This window comes from Sebastes fasciatus, chromosome 9, assembly GCF_043250625.1.
Source record: "Sebastes fasciatus isolate fSebFas1 chromosome 9, fSebFas1.pri, whole genome shotgun sequence".
Classification (NCBI taxonomy): domain Eukaryota; kingdom Metazoa; phylum Chordata; class Actinopteri; order Perciformes; family Sebastidae; genus Sebastes; species Sebastes fasciatus.
The window spans coordinates 27,534,009-27,551,109 of NC_133803.1; the positions used below are offsets into that span (position 1 = coordinate 27,534,009).

The window sequence follows — 17,101 nt, forward strand, 5'->3', positions numbered from 1 at the left end:
CGCATTTCCTTGCAAATTTAAGGACAAAAAAAATCACCTCATTTACATATTAATTTATTTTGGACCAAACGTATTGAAATTGTGGATAACCTTGTTTGTTAGCTTTCTGATGGTCAGAGAACCACACTGTTATGTTTATTTTTGAAGACGATATCAGTGTCTTTAGGTTGTGTGTGTGGGCAGGTGATGCAAATCGAGGCAAAGACGTGTCTGCCCAAGTTAATAATGTTTCAGCTTGACGGACAAATCAACACGGCTGTAGGACTCCACTGCAAGAATGGAGAGAAAAGGGAGGAAGAAGATTCTTCAGTTCCTGGTACATTTTGAAATCGGTCCACGTCGGAGATAGATCCCACAGTGTTGAATAGCTAAGCCTCTAACAATACATCGTATTTTGTAAAATGTAAAATTTGTAAAGCAACTTTTAACCATAGATGTCAAATAAATGTAGTGGCCTGATCATTTCCCTCTGAAACGTAGTAGAGTAGAAGTAAAATGGAAGTACTTGTTCACACTGTTTATTACTAATCGACTATTAATCTACTGCTACTTATATTAATCACAAATCTTTCCACCCCTCCAGCAAGTACTGACTTGAACACACACACACACACACACTATACAAGCACGCACAAACTTTAACAGCACCAAGATGATAGTGTTGACAGTTAGAGGAACAAATATCAGACAGCTGACGACTAATTCAGTGACTAACTAACACTGTAATTCAAGATGAATTAACTGGAATTCTTCACAGTGACTTCATACTGCCTGAAACTATGTCTTAGAAAATGAATTACCAGAAACGCACACTAAACATTCCTGCAAACATATGCTAGACATGGCCTGAATACACATTCAGACACTTCTTTTCATAGCTGATATTGCATTAATATCATCAGAGGATTGTTTAGTTTAAGATGTCATCCAGGTACGAAGACTTACAGGAAGAAGTCCAAACTAAAATACATAACAGTTCCCGGACAGCTTATCAGTTCGTCATGCCATCTGGCGATCCCTGATATAGCTTGGTGCCAGCTTGGTGCCAGCTTTGTGTCACCACATTTCAAACTACATTTCACATAACACAATATACAGTATAATGCCTTTTAAGAGTGCTCTCTGCTGGAAGTCATTGGTAACTGCATGACAATAAATCAAATGGCTGGCTGGGACATAGAAATGTGTGTTGTACAGACGCACACAGTCAAAACCAGACAACTGTCTTATGTGTACACTATGAGCTCACCCAAGAAGTGTATCTGTCTTCTGGTCTCCTTCTGCAGGCTCAGTCTTTTTCCCCATTTCCTTCTTCAATGTGCCGATTTCCCAGGCGAACGAGTCGATCAGCTACAAGGAGACACACAGTACAATACATTTATTTTAAGGAAAAATAAAAAGTTAGAGATCATTTCAAACTGAAAAAATACATGTATCTCTGGTGGAGGTGTTTTCAGCCTAAAGAAATGTGTTTTACTTGAGGTATGGACTGGCTCTCATTTCTGCAAGCTTGTGGTTGTGTGGGTTGGTGGATAGGTGGGTGAGACAATCTACCACCGGCCTTCCACTTCCTACTGACCAACCAGAGTTACTAAAGAGGAAGACTAGCAGGAAATAATTCATAAAAGCCCATCTGTGAAGGAACCTTCATGTATGAAACGGTTTGTCCCAGCCAGGACGAAACATAAATACCTCAGCTGATAGAAATCACATGCCTTCACAGATCCCATGGAGGTCAGCTTTCATCATTTAGTGTTCAAATCTACAGTAGAAAAGCTGAAGGTATGAACAGTGTTCTTCATAGTGTCGTTTTCACACAAATGTAGCTTCAATAAAAGTTTTATTGGACTTTGAAACTGCATTTGGTTTGGCACACAACACAAAATCTTCCAAGTTTAAATAACAGAACCTGTTCTCCATTTCAAATGTTGTAAATTATCTACATGATTTTAGCTGTTCTTTAAACTGGCTCTATACCGAAAAGTAACTTTTTAACTGTCATGTTTGCAAGGCGAAATGGTGGGTTTGAGACCAAAAGGAAGTGCCACATTCAGGCTACATCCACACTAATATGTTTTCGTTTTAAAACGAAAACTGAATACGCATATCACACGACCATTCAGGTACACTGGGCATGCATGTGCCGCTGTAAACCGGAAGCAGATTTATCCACACTGTGGTTTGGTTGTTCAGTTGCAGAAAATACTACGAAGGAAGAACAGTAATGGCGAAAGTACAACCAGAGATTTCTTTGCTTTGGAGCTGAAAATAAAAAGGGGTCTCTTGACCTCTGACCTCAAGATATGTGAATGAAAATGGGTTCTATGGGTACCCACGAGTCTCCCCTTTAGAGACATGCCCACTTTATGATAATCACATGCAGTTTGGGGCAAGTCATAGTCAAGTGTGAGGGTTTCTTGAAAATATTTGTCATTGTTTTGTGTTAATTAATTTCCAGTAATAAATATATACATACATTTACATAAAGCAGCATATTTCCCACTCCCATGTTGATATGAATATTAAATACTTGAAAAATCTCCCTTTAAGGTACATTTTGAACAGATAAAAAATGTGTGATTAATTTGCAATTAATCCCAATTAACTATGGACAATCATGTGATTAATCGCAATTAAATATTTTAATCGATTGGCAGCCCTATCATATATTCATATGTGCAATATTTGGTGTCTCTTTGTGAATTTACATCATCGCTGCTCAAACTGTATGCTCTCTATTATTTTTTTTTAGAATCTAGATGTCTCAATGTTAGTCTCATTAAGTTATTGTTTGATTGTATTAGATCAGTCTTAATTGTCTTGTTTTTTTGACAGCTCTTGGGTTGTTAAAGAGCGATTTTAGGATGTTTCTAGGATAATCCCATTTTTGTTCAATTCTTATTAGGTCGCATATTGTGTTATTAGTTTAATGTTGTTTGTCTGCAACTCACTGTTATTGCTTTTGGCCAGAACAAAAATATATCTCAGCAAAGCCTTTCGTGGTTTATTAAAGAAAAAACAGGCAGATATGTGAATTGCTGTAGTATGTGAATTTCTTAAGATTTTAATCTGCTGCCCAAAATATCAAGTATCCAAATGTATCAGCATTTCTTGGTCACTGAGGCAAATTTCCAGCAGAGGTCTCTATTTCAACACTGCACATCTGCTGTAGACGGTATGAAATCTGTAGTTGGCCTCCCCTTCACCCCTGTGTTAGTTCTATTAAAGTCATGCTGAATCAGTGCATTCACTACCCTTTACTACACCAGAGGCTTTGAGCAAGCTTTTCTAAAAACTACTCACAAGACTACAAGTTTGAACCTGACTCACCCAGTGTGAGCACACACACACACACACACACATGCATGCACGCACGGACGCACACAAAGATGAGCCTACTAGCAACAGACACACACAAAGTAAAGAAAACCAGCAATGCTAGCAGCCTTAATCAGTATATAACACCTTGGTCCGATCCGACACCTTTATCTTGAAAAGTTTCACTTTCAAAATGCAAAGTTATCGGACTTCTTGTTTTTCCTTTAACTTCTAAATGATTAGCGAGTCAACGGTAGATGTCACATAGAAGTGGTGTACGTGGTGTCAGAAATAAACATGAATTAATTAATTTAAATAAATTATGGAAGTGTATAAGGGCTTAGAACATTATGACAGACACATATGATGGCCAGCTCACTTATGTCTCATAAGTTGTTGCAGCAATTTTTGGGTTGACACCATATGCTACAAAGATTTGGTGCTAAATTTAACCATTTTTTTTTTTTTACCACTTGAGAATTGATTAAAATGGTTAAAATAGAAAAAATACCGGACACCAAGACCTTGAGGAACACCATAGAAAAAGCCATGCTGTGATTTGGTTTCAAAAACTTGACATTTGTAGTTTTCTGCAAGAATTGCATTTTTTTCTGCGATTGTATGGCGAGCACTTCTGTTCTGGAAACTGCTCATTAACCCCCTTATTGTCAATCTACCTAGGAAAGCCATCCATCCTCTGAATGCTCCAGTTCTCTAGTTTGTGGCTGTACAGTTTCATGAGGCTGTGATTATCCTAGAGGTCACCATAGGTCATTTTATACAGTGAGGTCAAAATTTAAAAAATGGTCTCACTACAATGAAATGGCTACTGTGGAGACTAACATCATCAGCATGTCTGTAATGGGTAACGTTACTCGTGGGTAACTTCAGAGCTAGCATATCAGGGTTGATACCAATGGATTCCTTAAGTTTTCTGGTTTCATATGATACTAGTAACTTTACTGAGCCGGGGCTCCCGCGGGTCTAAGAGGCTTGATCCTTGAAAGTTGCCTTCACACACACAAACAATTCACAGGAAATGAGGCATCCAGCGTAATCCTACCTCAATGATATCAGCCTTACTGTTCACTCTCTTTACACCATGTCAGAGCTGTATTAAGTTACTGCTAATGCAAACAGAACATCCTACTGCTTAGCTTTCAACAGGCGAAAACTGGGTGGCGTTCATTGTGACAAAGCTAGAGGAAATGCAATGTATTTTAGGTTAGCGCTGACTGCGATCGTCCGATCAGCAAAAATGGCCGTAAAACAAAAGACATGGTCTTGTTTGTCAGCAGCTCAGTCAGTCAAATATTACAGGGAGTAATGAAGCAGGTTAGGTGAGCTGAACAAGAAAGAACAATAAAGTTCTGATAGCTTTTGTTTCATAGGAATTGACCCTGATTCTTTTCAGTGCGACACTGCCGTCATTTGTTTCGTTTCCTAGTTTTCTGTCTAGTTGGGCAATGTGTCTGTTGGGTAACATCACATCAGCTTCTTGAGCAGAGGGGAAACAATTAGCTCAGCCGTTTCAAAGGAAATCACAAATGTTGACTCATTTGATTTGCCAAAGGCACGCAATCTAAAAATATTTAAAATGACAGGATCGCATCACGTCACCGATCTGCATTGTAAACTGGATTTTTTTATTTTTCTGAAATTCAAAAGCCTTTACTGGCATGATTCAAATGCAGTATAAATTCCATTGTATTATTAGTATGCTGGAAAATATATGAATTGCTAATCGAAAAACTACAAAAGCATGAGTGTTTGAGGTGAATGCCATCGAGCAACAGGTTTAAAAGGTCCAGTGTGTAACATTTCGGGGCATCTATTAGCAGATATGGAATATAACATTCATGTGCTTATGCGTTGCGGCACAGAGCCTTCTTCAGAGTGTCTAGATGTGCCACCAAAATCACATACAGTCCCCTTCAGCTAAGAAAAACTGGATTGCAAACTTTGGGGCAAAGTGCAATAGGAACACAAACATTTACTAAAGCAGTGAGTTGTGAGTACAGAAATGCAAGAGCTGTTGCTGAAATTCGTGGTAACTTTTACAAGGAAAACTGAGGCCATATGTAGCTGACACAAATACCATACAGTGGCAATGCTGAAAATTCCACAAGATCAAGTGACCACTGCATGCAATAAAACCAGACTTAACTAACAAAATCATACATCAGGCATCATGAGGAAAGTATGTGTGCTTGGCATTGGGACTGGCCAGACGCCAAAGAGGGCAGAATAAACATTAAGAAAAAGGCTGGAAAACTGCACTCACTGTTATACTGTCTCTACATCCATAACTGGCCAACCGTAATAATATGTATGGTACAATGAAAGGATATTCTAGCACCTTAGTATAAATATAAAATTGTATAGGTAGGTCAAAAGTGCTTTGCTTCCACATTTACAGCCACCTATGTTACCTTGACCTGATGCCAGTCACCTCTCTGTGTGATATTTCTCTATATTAGCAAAAAACTATAAGATAGACACAATGAAATTACATTTTTGTGTATGGTGTTAGCTTAAGTTAGCGTATCAAATATCTCATTAAGTTCTATACAGTGATCAACCTCTGGGTCTGAGAAGTGAAGCCAATGCTGAAGTGTCTTAAACCTGCATTTTCTCTAATATCCAGCAGGGGCGACTCCTCAGGTTGATTGTATAGAAGTCTATGAGACAATGAGCCGACTTCTCACTCGATTTATTACCTCAGTAAACATTGTAAACATGAGTTTATGGACTCAATTGCTAGTTTCAAGTCTTCTTCAATACAGCATGATGTTCATTTAGTAAATGATGGTCCCTTTTAGAGTCAAATAGACCATAAAGCAGGGGATGCTTTAGGACGTGGCTACCTTGTGATTGACAGGTCGCTACCACGGCGTTGTCCGGTCTGCGATTTGTCCGTGTTTTCTTCTTATGAACTTTAACCCTTTCACAGTGTGTTTTCAGTTCATCAAAGTTGATTATAACATTTTGGTTGCCTAAAAATGTCACCCTGTTGTTTCACTTCTGGTTGCAAAAAAAACAAGACGGCGATGGCCAAAATGCCGAACTCGACGCTTCAAAACGCCAGTCCACAAACCAGTGTGTGACGTCATGGTGACCACTTCCACTTCTTATATAGTGTCTATGGTTCTATAGTATCTTCAGAAGCTCCTTGTGAGGTATCAGAACCTGCTTGACAGTTTGTACTGACAGTTAGAGCAGTTTCTCTCTTCAGTGGTCTACTGGAGGATTCTTTGACTGAACCCTGTCTTCTATTAGTAGCTCTCTTTCTACCCCACCTTTATTTTACTTTTTCCGCCAGGCTCGCTTGCTGCGAGGTGTGGTTACACTCTAAGGCTGTGTGTGGGTTTAAGGCAGGCCTGTAATTATTACAGGCTGCAGATAAACAATGACACAGCCTTCATACTAAAGACTAGCAAGGATCAGTCTTTGAACTGTCTTTATCAGATAATTAAGCACACTAAGCAGCTTCCTCTAAGCGAGTGAACCGCACAGTGGTATAATGCACGAAAAAAAACGAACCAAAGCCTAAACTGTGGCCCAAAAACCTCAATACAAACCAAACCGTGATGGCAATTGCAATGTACTCTCGGGTGTTTTTTGTAACACCGTTACCTCTCCATAGACTCGGGAGTGGAAAAAATATTTGTGTTTGATCGTCAATAGTGGTGGGAAGGACGTACAGCTGTGCGGTGATATGTATATCTATACAACACGAATGGACAAGACGCAGCAATGGAGACTGATCACTGCAGCTGACATCAACTTCTCAAAGTGTGAGAAACAGGAAGCGTAACTAGTGTACATGGCAGCTCTGATTACAATATAATGAATCATAAAATGAGCTGGAGTGGTCAGACATATACAGTCAGCTCCTGTATTCAGTCATTTCTTGAGTTGCTAAAGTGGGAATATTTGACGAGAGCCCCATTTCCCCATTATCTGATGAATAATACGCTCACTATTACATCCTCTTTAAAAACAAATCTCTGTTAAGCAATCCAGGAGAAACAGAGTTTTACCAGAACAAGCAAGAGATGAAAAGCCTGACAGGAAAAAACCCACAAAGCTATGCTCAGGCCGGCTCCACCTCTCTCCTCCTCTTTAATCTTCTCCAGGATTTAGCCTGTAACTGGAAGGTTTGCTGCCCCCCACCCACATTTCTCGACCTCGAGTGTTAACAGACTTGTCCTTGTCCTTCATGTAAAATGTCACATATACCTACTGTCTTTACAGTTCTGTGTGTGAACATTATTTTGCCCCACAGCTTTGATTATTTGAGTGGCACGTACCTTCAAGAAACTGCCTTTCCTGTCCTGCCTGAAGGGTTGACTGATGGTACTAGTGGACATGATGTCTCTAGAGCCGTCTCTGTCTGTCCCTGTCTGCTGAACTCTCTGTGAAGGAAAGAAAACATTAGAGGTGTACATACAAAGAAACACAAAAGAAAGCAGATTTGTCCACTTAAGATCCGTCTCAGAGAAGATTTATGAAGACAAGAACCCACAAATATATGTTTGTTGTGTCTCAAGAGGAAAAGAAGAAGGGCTGGGGACGATTCACCTATCGCCCGATTCGATACTGTCACGATACGTGTGAGCCAATTCGATATGTATTGCAATTTTTAAGTATTGCGATTCTACTAGTATTCGATATTATGATTTATTGCGATTTTTGTTAACCTTTTTGACCATGGGAAAAAGTTGAATCATACTTTTACTTTCGAAAATATCTAAATTAATACATTAAAATGTTTGATTTTAAGCATGTGTGTAGTCAGAGATGTCCTAAAGTCAAATATATCAGTCATTTACAGGAATCATTTATAAAAAAAATAATCAAAAATAATCAAAGAATAAAGACATTTCCCTCACAAATTAGTGGTATTTTCATGTACATGTAATGTTTTATACTTCTGGTGAATATAATCCAATCAATCTTATTTCTATACATGTATTTTGTATACAGTTCCCTTTGTTAACACCTTATTTTGAAAACAGGACGTAAAGTCCGTTGCTAGCTTTTCCCGTCAGCTCCATTATCTTTATACATCCATGGTCAGCTCCGTCTGACTATATTTAACATAAATGTCAGTATATGGGTGCTCTACAGTTGTAGTGTCAGCCGATTTGACCACGGAGATGAGAGTGACGGCTGGCTTGACCGCACGTTACCGCAATACGATAACGTTTCCTGTCCGTGACAGAGTTAGCATGCAGCTTTAGCCATCATGTCTAGCTCTGCTTTTCCTTGCAATATGTGAAACCCAAAGTGTTTCCATACTTTACTGTATGTGTAATGTTAACCACTTTGGATTTAATATGTGAAGGTTCAAGTCGTATCGTTAGGTCTTAAATGGAGCTCTGACAGCAATTTCATTCAAAACAATGACTCTCAAAGCCTATTCATTGTGGTTCCTAGAAAACAGGGCTGTTGCTGATTTTGCACGTATAGAGGCAGAACACATACATGCAGACAAGCTTGACCCAGATGTTGTGCTGGATCTGGTTACAGCAGCTGATATGAGCCAGCTGTGTCAAGGCATGCAAACACATCCCAGTCCTGCCTTTTAATAATGACACATGTAACCGGAAGAATTTATCAGCATCCATTTACTGACAACAAATTCTTATCCACATTCACTTCAACAATAGTGCGTGGACAGAAAATTGTTGTGGAAGCATAAATCTTGCAGGTATTTTTGTTCGGTATTTGACTCGCTGGAGAGACTCGGTGGGAAACCAGTTGGATAAAACATTTGCTGTTGAGGAACAGTTGGAATGCTTTTGATCCCAGAGCCAGCAAGGATTTCTCAACATATACACACACACTATACACATATGCTGGCCAGCACTCACTGTGGGTTAGATCCAGTTATATACTGTACATATATCACTTTGCTTACAGATAATGGCTGACACTCATCCCAACCGCTTCAGGCAGATTTTTGAAGCGTCAGCAGCCATGTGGTTGTTGTCATGGTAAAGAGGGAGCTATGTCGGAAGGAGATGCACTCAATTTGCCAGTGTACCAATCTAACTTCCAACCCTCATCCTTAGGTTGTGACTGAAAGAATTAAATTGCAGTCACTGAAATGAGTTCCTTTGAAGGGTGGATGGGCTCACCCTTAAGAACAAGTGGCGATGAAGGCCGACTGTTGTGTCGCCTCACATTGCTCAAGGCCTATTGAAAGAGGCTGTGACACGGCCGGACACGGGTCTTGGGGTACAACACATGCGCAATGTAACTGGAGCTGCAGTCGTGCGTTGCGATTGGCTCAATTTCGGCAAGTGCAGACCAGTTTTTTACTGCGCATGTGTTGTACCCCAAAGATATGACGCGTTAAGGACGCGTGACTTCTGCTCTTTCCACCCTCCTAGACGTCGCCTGTGTTTTGTCATTCACTTGGAAAGCGCCGCGATGAACGAAGAATTATAACGTTATCATGATGTGTTCAAATGTAACCTCGTGAAATAACATTTTTGGCAAGAGAATTGAATAAACACAGTTTGAAGGAGATTCACAGCAATATAAAATAGATATTAGAGAGGGAATTATAACTTTTTTAACTTCCTAACTTTGAACCATTGAAAATATTATTGTTTAGCTATTAGGCCTCTACCTTTTGGGCTGTGGAAAAACACATTTGAAAAAAGGCTGGATTAGTTATCCATGTTTTTTACTGACATGTGTGTACATGTTGAGAAACAGAGGGGGAAACAGAGGTTTTTTTTCCTGGAAAGCAACACAAGCCACAGAGTGACAGAAGGCATGATGCAACCTTGCTGTTTTTTATCTCCCGTTTCTCTCACTCCAACTTTCCTCCTCACATCTCTAGTGGGGCTCTGCTGGGCCCATCCCCTCTTGTCAAAACAAAAGCAGAAGAGTGGGCTTTTGGAGTTGTTTTGATTGGAGCAAGACGTGTGTGTGTTTTCATGTGTGTGACTGCAAGCTGTGTGTAATTCGCAGTCCTTGTCTGGTAAACAGGAAGGCCCCTGTGGTTGTCAGTCAAGGAAAAATAAACAGTGGACTGCCAGTTGTCCAGTGACACACTGAATAGCAGGACATTTTTCCTTTCATTTGTCATCCATCTATACATACACAGCATTATACTGTATGTGCACTCTGTGAGGAATTAGCATATACTGCATGGCCCTCACAATGATAAAACTTAACAAAGCTGGTGGGTCTCTACAGTTGAAATACTAACAGAACATAAAATGGGGAAATGGGAAGATGAATCATGAGTGAGTGTGTCATTCTCACATAGTCGTCACAGTAAACACAGTTAAAAAGGCGCAATATATACAGTGTCCCATGACTTTGAGTTTTCTTTGTTTATTCAACGGTGAAGCAAACCTCACTGCTTAAAACCCCTTAACACTCTGAGTTAGAAGCCAGAGTATAGATATCATATGAAACTAGAAATCCTAAGGAATCCATTGGTACCATGTATGTCATGCTAGCTTGTCAGGAAGGAGGCTAAATAACGCTCCAAAGTTTCGCTAAATTTTGGCTAGGAAAAACTGGCACGGTGATTTTCAAAAGGGGTCCCTTGACCTCTGACCTCAAGATATGTGAATGAAAATGGGTTCTATGGGTACCGACGAGTCTCACCTTTACAGACATGCCCACTTTATAATAAAGTTAAAAAGTTATAAGTAGTAGTAATAAATACGTTTTTTGAATACAGTACAAATGTGATACTTTCGTCTATTCTATGGTAAGGGGTTAATGACTATCTAAAGTTGTAGATAAAATGTTGAGTAATTCTGACATCCAGTAGTTGTAAGTCTGGTACAAGTTTCCTTTTTCTGTAGAAAACCCGACATATAACGGATGTCAACAAACAAGCCTCTTCGAAACAAAAGGAAAACCTATGCTTTCTTATTCTTGGAATTTAAGTGACTGAGAAATAGCAACCTAACTCTACAATCATAGCCTGGCAGGAGGATCTGAGATGAGTCACATCCTCTAACCAACCAGCCTAATTCCCTTTACAATTGGTAGAAACTACGCATCTGTCACATGTATTGTGGTCAGGGTCCTGGTATTAGCTGCTGCTGGATAATCCATGTACTAGACTGTGATTAAGCACATAAACACGCATGGTAGTCCACTATGTTAAGAAACAAACCATTTGAAAGGCAATAACTGGCAATAATTCAGTCTTTTACTTTGATATTTTACATGGCCATCATTTAACATCTTATTATCACTATTTATGTACTGAAATTGTAATACTTACATTTTAACATTACAAATGGTCACCTAAATGAGGCGGTTTCATTATTTATAGCAGTGCTAAACTGTAACTGAACTAATTCCAGCCCAGGATTTCAATCCATCCATTTTTTTATTTCTATACCCATTTAGAGCTGTGTATTGGCAAGAATCTGGCGATACGATAACATGATATAGGGGTAACGATTCAATATATTGCGATACTGTCAGCAAGGCGATATATTGTGATTTATTTTTCAAATCTAATTTTAGGAAAACTGTCATAGTATAAAGACACACCACTTTATGTTTCAAATCTGAGTAAAAACGTCACTGTGAGATGGCTATTATGGGGACAAACATCATCACACATGAATATATTGGGCTCATTGGATCCACAGGAGCCTCAGCTTTACAGTGATACCACATTTATGTTATTTTAACACCGTTTAGGGACCCCAGTATTCAGAAATATTCAAATACACCATTTTAGAATAGTTGAAAACAACACATTTGTACTGCATGCAAAAAACTGCATGTAATTATCATAACGTGGGCATGTCTGTAAAGGGGAGACTCGTGGGTACCCATAGAACCCATTTCCATTCACATATCTTGAGGTCAGAGGTCAAGTGACCCCTTTGAAAATGGCCATGCCAATTTTTCCTCGCCAATATTTAGCACAACTTTGGGTCATTATCTAGCGTTCTTTGCAAAATGCAAGAATGACATGGTTGGTACCAAAGGATTCCTTAAGTTTTGTAGTTTCATATGATGCCAGTATATTTATTCTAGTTTCAAAATTTAGTCCGCTACAACCTCCAAAATACAGAATAGCAGCTGCAAGTGGGCTGTTGGATTTTTAAGAGGTTCATTCAAAATTGATAGTGTTTTGGTGAATCAATATCACAAAAAATAATATTGCGATACTCATGTGAATCCATATTTTCTTACACCCCTACTTCCCACTGACTACCTGATCTCCTTCAAAAACGCTGCCTTTTGCATGTTTTTGAAGTCTCAGCACAACTACATATGGGGATAACAGAGCACATGTGCACACATCATGGTGTTGCACTTGTAAACACAAAATTGACGGAAGTAGTTGTGTGAAGAATGAGAAAAGAGAGCGTGAGAAGTTCCACCCCTGCCTCCTTTCACATCTTCTTACAGCTGACCAACCACTGCATAAAGTAGGTGTGATTATCATATTTTCTGTTTCTGAAAGTTACAAAAAGTTGACGGACGAAGCCCCTCAAAGTAAGATATCACAAAAGTGAGGGAGGAGGGTTTGAAGCATATTATGGGCTTATACATTGAACAAAGGACTGGAAATGGATTATAGTAGATGACTCATTACTTCCAAAATGTCCATAAAACCCATTCATTGTTAAATAAGATAAGCCCTGTACTTTCACATACATATTAGTAAATATTGGTTGTGTCTGCCTGTCCTAGCCTGTCTGTTGAGACACAACTGGAGAAACTTGGATTAATGTGTAAACCACTGAAGATCTGAGTTCATACACACACACACACACACACACACACACACACACACACATTACCTCAACCACGAGCACAAGCAATACCTCCCGATCTAGCATATCATTTTAGCATGCCAGGTTTCATGGGCGTGATTAGTGTTTGCAAAAGTCATATATGACTCACCGTTACAGCTAAATTCAAAATGTATCAGAAGCAGTGTGTGTGATCTGTTCGCTCTCCCCATTATCTCCAGTCACTTCATTACCTTTCCACACATACAGACGGCAAACAAGTTCCAGACCTTGACCCCAGGGGCCTTCAGAGAAGGAGGGACAGCTGGGGTGGAGGTGTCAACATATCACCCTGACTCTATGTGCAAGACACCTGCTGTAAACATTTTATACCCACTTTGCGGTCAACCTTATCCAGGGTCAAGTGACCGTTTACTAGACCCCTCTCCCAAACAGCGATTGTCCAATCAGAGTAGGAGTAACAATAAGTAGGCACAGCAGGTCTGTCAAGCTTTGGGTTTCTCTGCATGTTGAAGCGGTGTGCATAAGGCTGCAGTTTGAACGGTACTCAGCATTTAAAGAGTTTGCAGCTTAATTAGTGGAAAATGAACAATGAAGTGAAATTATAGAGAAAAAAAAAAAATATATATATATATATATAAGCATAGCCTATATCTCATTGAGAAGGAAGCGAGATGGCTCACTAATTAGCTACTTCCATCATCATCTCTTTTGTTTTTTCTGCATTCAACCCTAGTCAGGAGGAGGGGGCTGTCAATGCAGGTTTGACCTACATCACTGTGTCACTATCAACTACAGTTTCTAAAGTAACCCGCGTTCACTCAGTCATGCCGAAACAAAAGTTGTCCATCTATTAAAATATTTTAATCGGGATTTTTCACATGATTCTTCATAGTTAATCCCGATCAATCGCAAATTAATAACACATTTCTTATCTGTTCAAAATGTACCTTAAAAGGGAGATTTGTCAAGTATTTAATACTCTTATCAACATGGGAGTGGACAAATATGCTGCTTTATGCAAATGTATGTATATATTTATTATTGGAATTCAATTAACGACAAGGGACCCCTTTGAAAATGGCCATGACAGTTTTTCATCGCCAAAATTTTGCGTAACTTTGGAGCGTTATTTAGCCTCCTTCGTGACGAGCTAGTATGACATGGTTGGTACCAAGGGGTCCCTATATACATTTGCATTAACGGATAAAAAATGTGTGAGTCATGTGTGATTAATGGCAATTGTGCGATTAAAAAATGTGTGAGTCATGTGTGATTAATGGACAATTGTGCGATTAATTGCGATTGACAGCCCTACTATCTGTACATTGTCTAATGTAATATTTCTGTCTTTGTTACCTGCCATGGGACTACGGATGTAAATTAGCATTCTTGCCAACTCCTGCATGTTGACATTTTATGCAGTTGTTCATTAACGTGCTCTGTCCCTGTCAAATAAACAAATAAATGAAATGTGACCTCTTGAAAACATGACACTGTCACTCCACCTGAGCAAAGAGAGAGAGCTTCTCATTCAAAAGGAGGTGGTCAAACATCAAACCAGGATGCCAGACCAATGCACTCTTCTTGAATTCCTGGTCTGTGACTCAGGTTTGAGGTAGACAACACAGCGCCAAGCACATTAGCAGATTTCTGAGGATATTGAAAAACCAGGGTATTGGCCTGTGCAAGGAAATACTTTGGCTGAAAAAAGGAAGGGGAAATGAGATGATGCGCAAGGCTGGTGATATTAGTTACGGTTACAGTCCGAGAACCAAATGCAAATGCCTGGCAGCAATTTTGAACAGCAGTCTAATTTCCATGCAAACAATAGATGACACACCAATCTGTGAGCTGGGAAACTTCCAGGGGGCCGAGACTCGGGTCACCAGCTACCAAACACCACCGCAGACAAGTGGATTTCTAAGCAGAACTGAAACATCACACTGCTGCTCACATATCAACAGATGCTCTGGGCTATGAGAGGTTTGGGGGATGCTCTTAATTTGTTTTCTTGACATGATGGAGACCTAAAACACATCTCTCATTGAAAACTCAACATGGGGTATGTATCAAAAGTAGGGCTGTGTATTGGCAAGAATCTGGCGATACGATACGCATCATGATACGGGGGTACAATTCAATATACTGCAAGTAAGGCAATATATTGCGATTTTTAAAATCGAATTTTAGGAAAACTGTCATAGTATAAAAAACACAGCACAATATGCATAAAATCTAAGTAAGAAAAAGTTTACTTTTATGCAAGCAGAACAGTAGGATCTGCATTTGCATTTATCACAGTCCCTGTAACATCCAAGTTCATAACACTACTTTGAGAGGGTACATCTCTTTGCAAATTAAATAAGGTATTGACTGAGTTAATCTCTGCATGTAAACTATGAATTAAAATACAATACAGTGTTTTTGAGAATCGATACAGTGCCACAAAACAATGTTATTCTTATTATTATTATTAATAATAATAATAATATTAACATAATAATAATATTATGTTAATATTGTTATTATTAACAATAATAATAATAATAATTATATTATTATATGATATTGTGTCATTGTATTATATTATTAATAATAATAATAATAATAATAATAATTAATAAATTGTGTAACTTCTTAATATGTAAAACCCTTCCAACAACAAAAGTCAAATCACCAGCACATATATCTACAGCATACACCAAACTAAATTATTAAATCTGTCTATTTAATAAGCTTATAATACTGTACCATGGACCCCTTTGTACAGGAACAAACCCTCAAATAATAGTCTAGTGCTGTTACATGAATGAAACACTTGCATATGTCAGATTATTTTCATGCCGAATTGAAGATTGATTCACAAAGAAGTTTTAAATCACAGTTTATTCTCTGTGTGACCTCGCAAAGCAACATCATTTGTAAGCACAATATTAAATTGGTGCGTCTTTATCATTAAGTCTGGTTAAATAATCTATGACGTCAAGCAATAACAGGTGGTGATAACTTGTACAACACGTCCTGCAGGATTCCTCCTCTCACACATAATACTGCTTTATTATTCACGATGCAACAATAAATAATGACTTTATGGTGCCAAGTTTTGTTTTATGAAGCGAAAAGGAGTTAATTTGAGTGTGGAAGTTAGGAAACAGACGACAGAAACACGGTGTTACTGTAGCAACACAAAGGAGACTTTAACTTTAACTTGCCTGTTAAGTTGCTCCAGTTTTTCTTCTCCGACGAGCTTCTGGACATTTAAATGACATTATAGCTCCATGTTGAGTTTCCTTCTGTTGTTGTAGGTGATGATGGAGTATTTATTGTACTTTCAGGTGAGTAAAAACGAGGTAACAGACTGTAGTTTAGCCGGTGTCTGTGTCTCCATGATCCCAAACTCTCCTCTGAGGAAGCTGTTAACTGCTCAGAGCCTGAGCTGCGATCTGCTGGAGGAAAACAAGCCTCAGAAGAAGAAGAAACGACTTCCGTTTACACGTTTCAAAATAAAGTATTTGTTTTTAGAAAAGGATCTGTGCTGTTGGAGGAAAGTGCAAAATATATATAGATAAAAAAATAAAATTGAATTATTATTATTATTATTAATAATAATAATAATAATAATAATATTAATATTATTATTATTATTAATAATAATAATAATAATACTATTATTAATATAATATTATTAATAATTATAATATTATTAATATTATTAATAATAATAATAATAATAATAATACATATAATTAATATCTGTCTATTTGCCTGCCAGTCAAAAACAACAATCATCAGCATTTAGCTGGCTAGTGCTAACTCGCAAAAAAGGACAGATTTTTATATATATATATTATTTGCACATATATAGAACTGCACAAATCCAGTTAATGAAAAAAAAAACAGAAATGTGTCAAGGCAATGAGTTCAGAGATTCAATATGGTTCAGGAGAGGTTTCAAAGTCTTTTCAAAAGAATTAAAGAAACCTTTAAGGGAAAATCTAAGTTTCTCCAAACCAATG

At 38.4% G+C, this 17,101-nt stretch overlaps 1 protein-coding gene across 1 annotated transcript in view; it reads right to left on the reverse strand.

The window, feature by feature from the left end:
- Positions 1-16,514, reverse strand: part of LOC141774370 (ras and Rab interactor 2-like) — a 48,085-nt gene extending 31,571 nt beyond the window's left edge. The window contains exons 1-3 of the mRNA XM_074647003.1: positions 16,294-16,514; positions 7,632-7,732; positions 1,250-1,350 (exon numbers count right to left, since the gene is read on the reverse strand). Coding sequence (XP_074503104.1) covers positions 1,250-1,350; positions 7,632-7,691 — 161 coding nt within the window. The 5' untranslated portion in view covers positions 7,692-7,732; positions 16,294-16,514. The remainder of the gene's footprint in view (positions 1-1,249; positions 1,351-7,631; positions 7,733-16,293) is intronic.
- Positions 16,515-17,101: the final 587 nt, after the last annotated feature.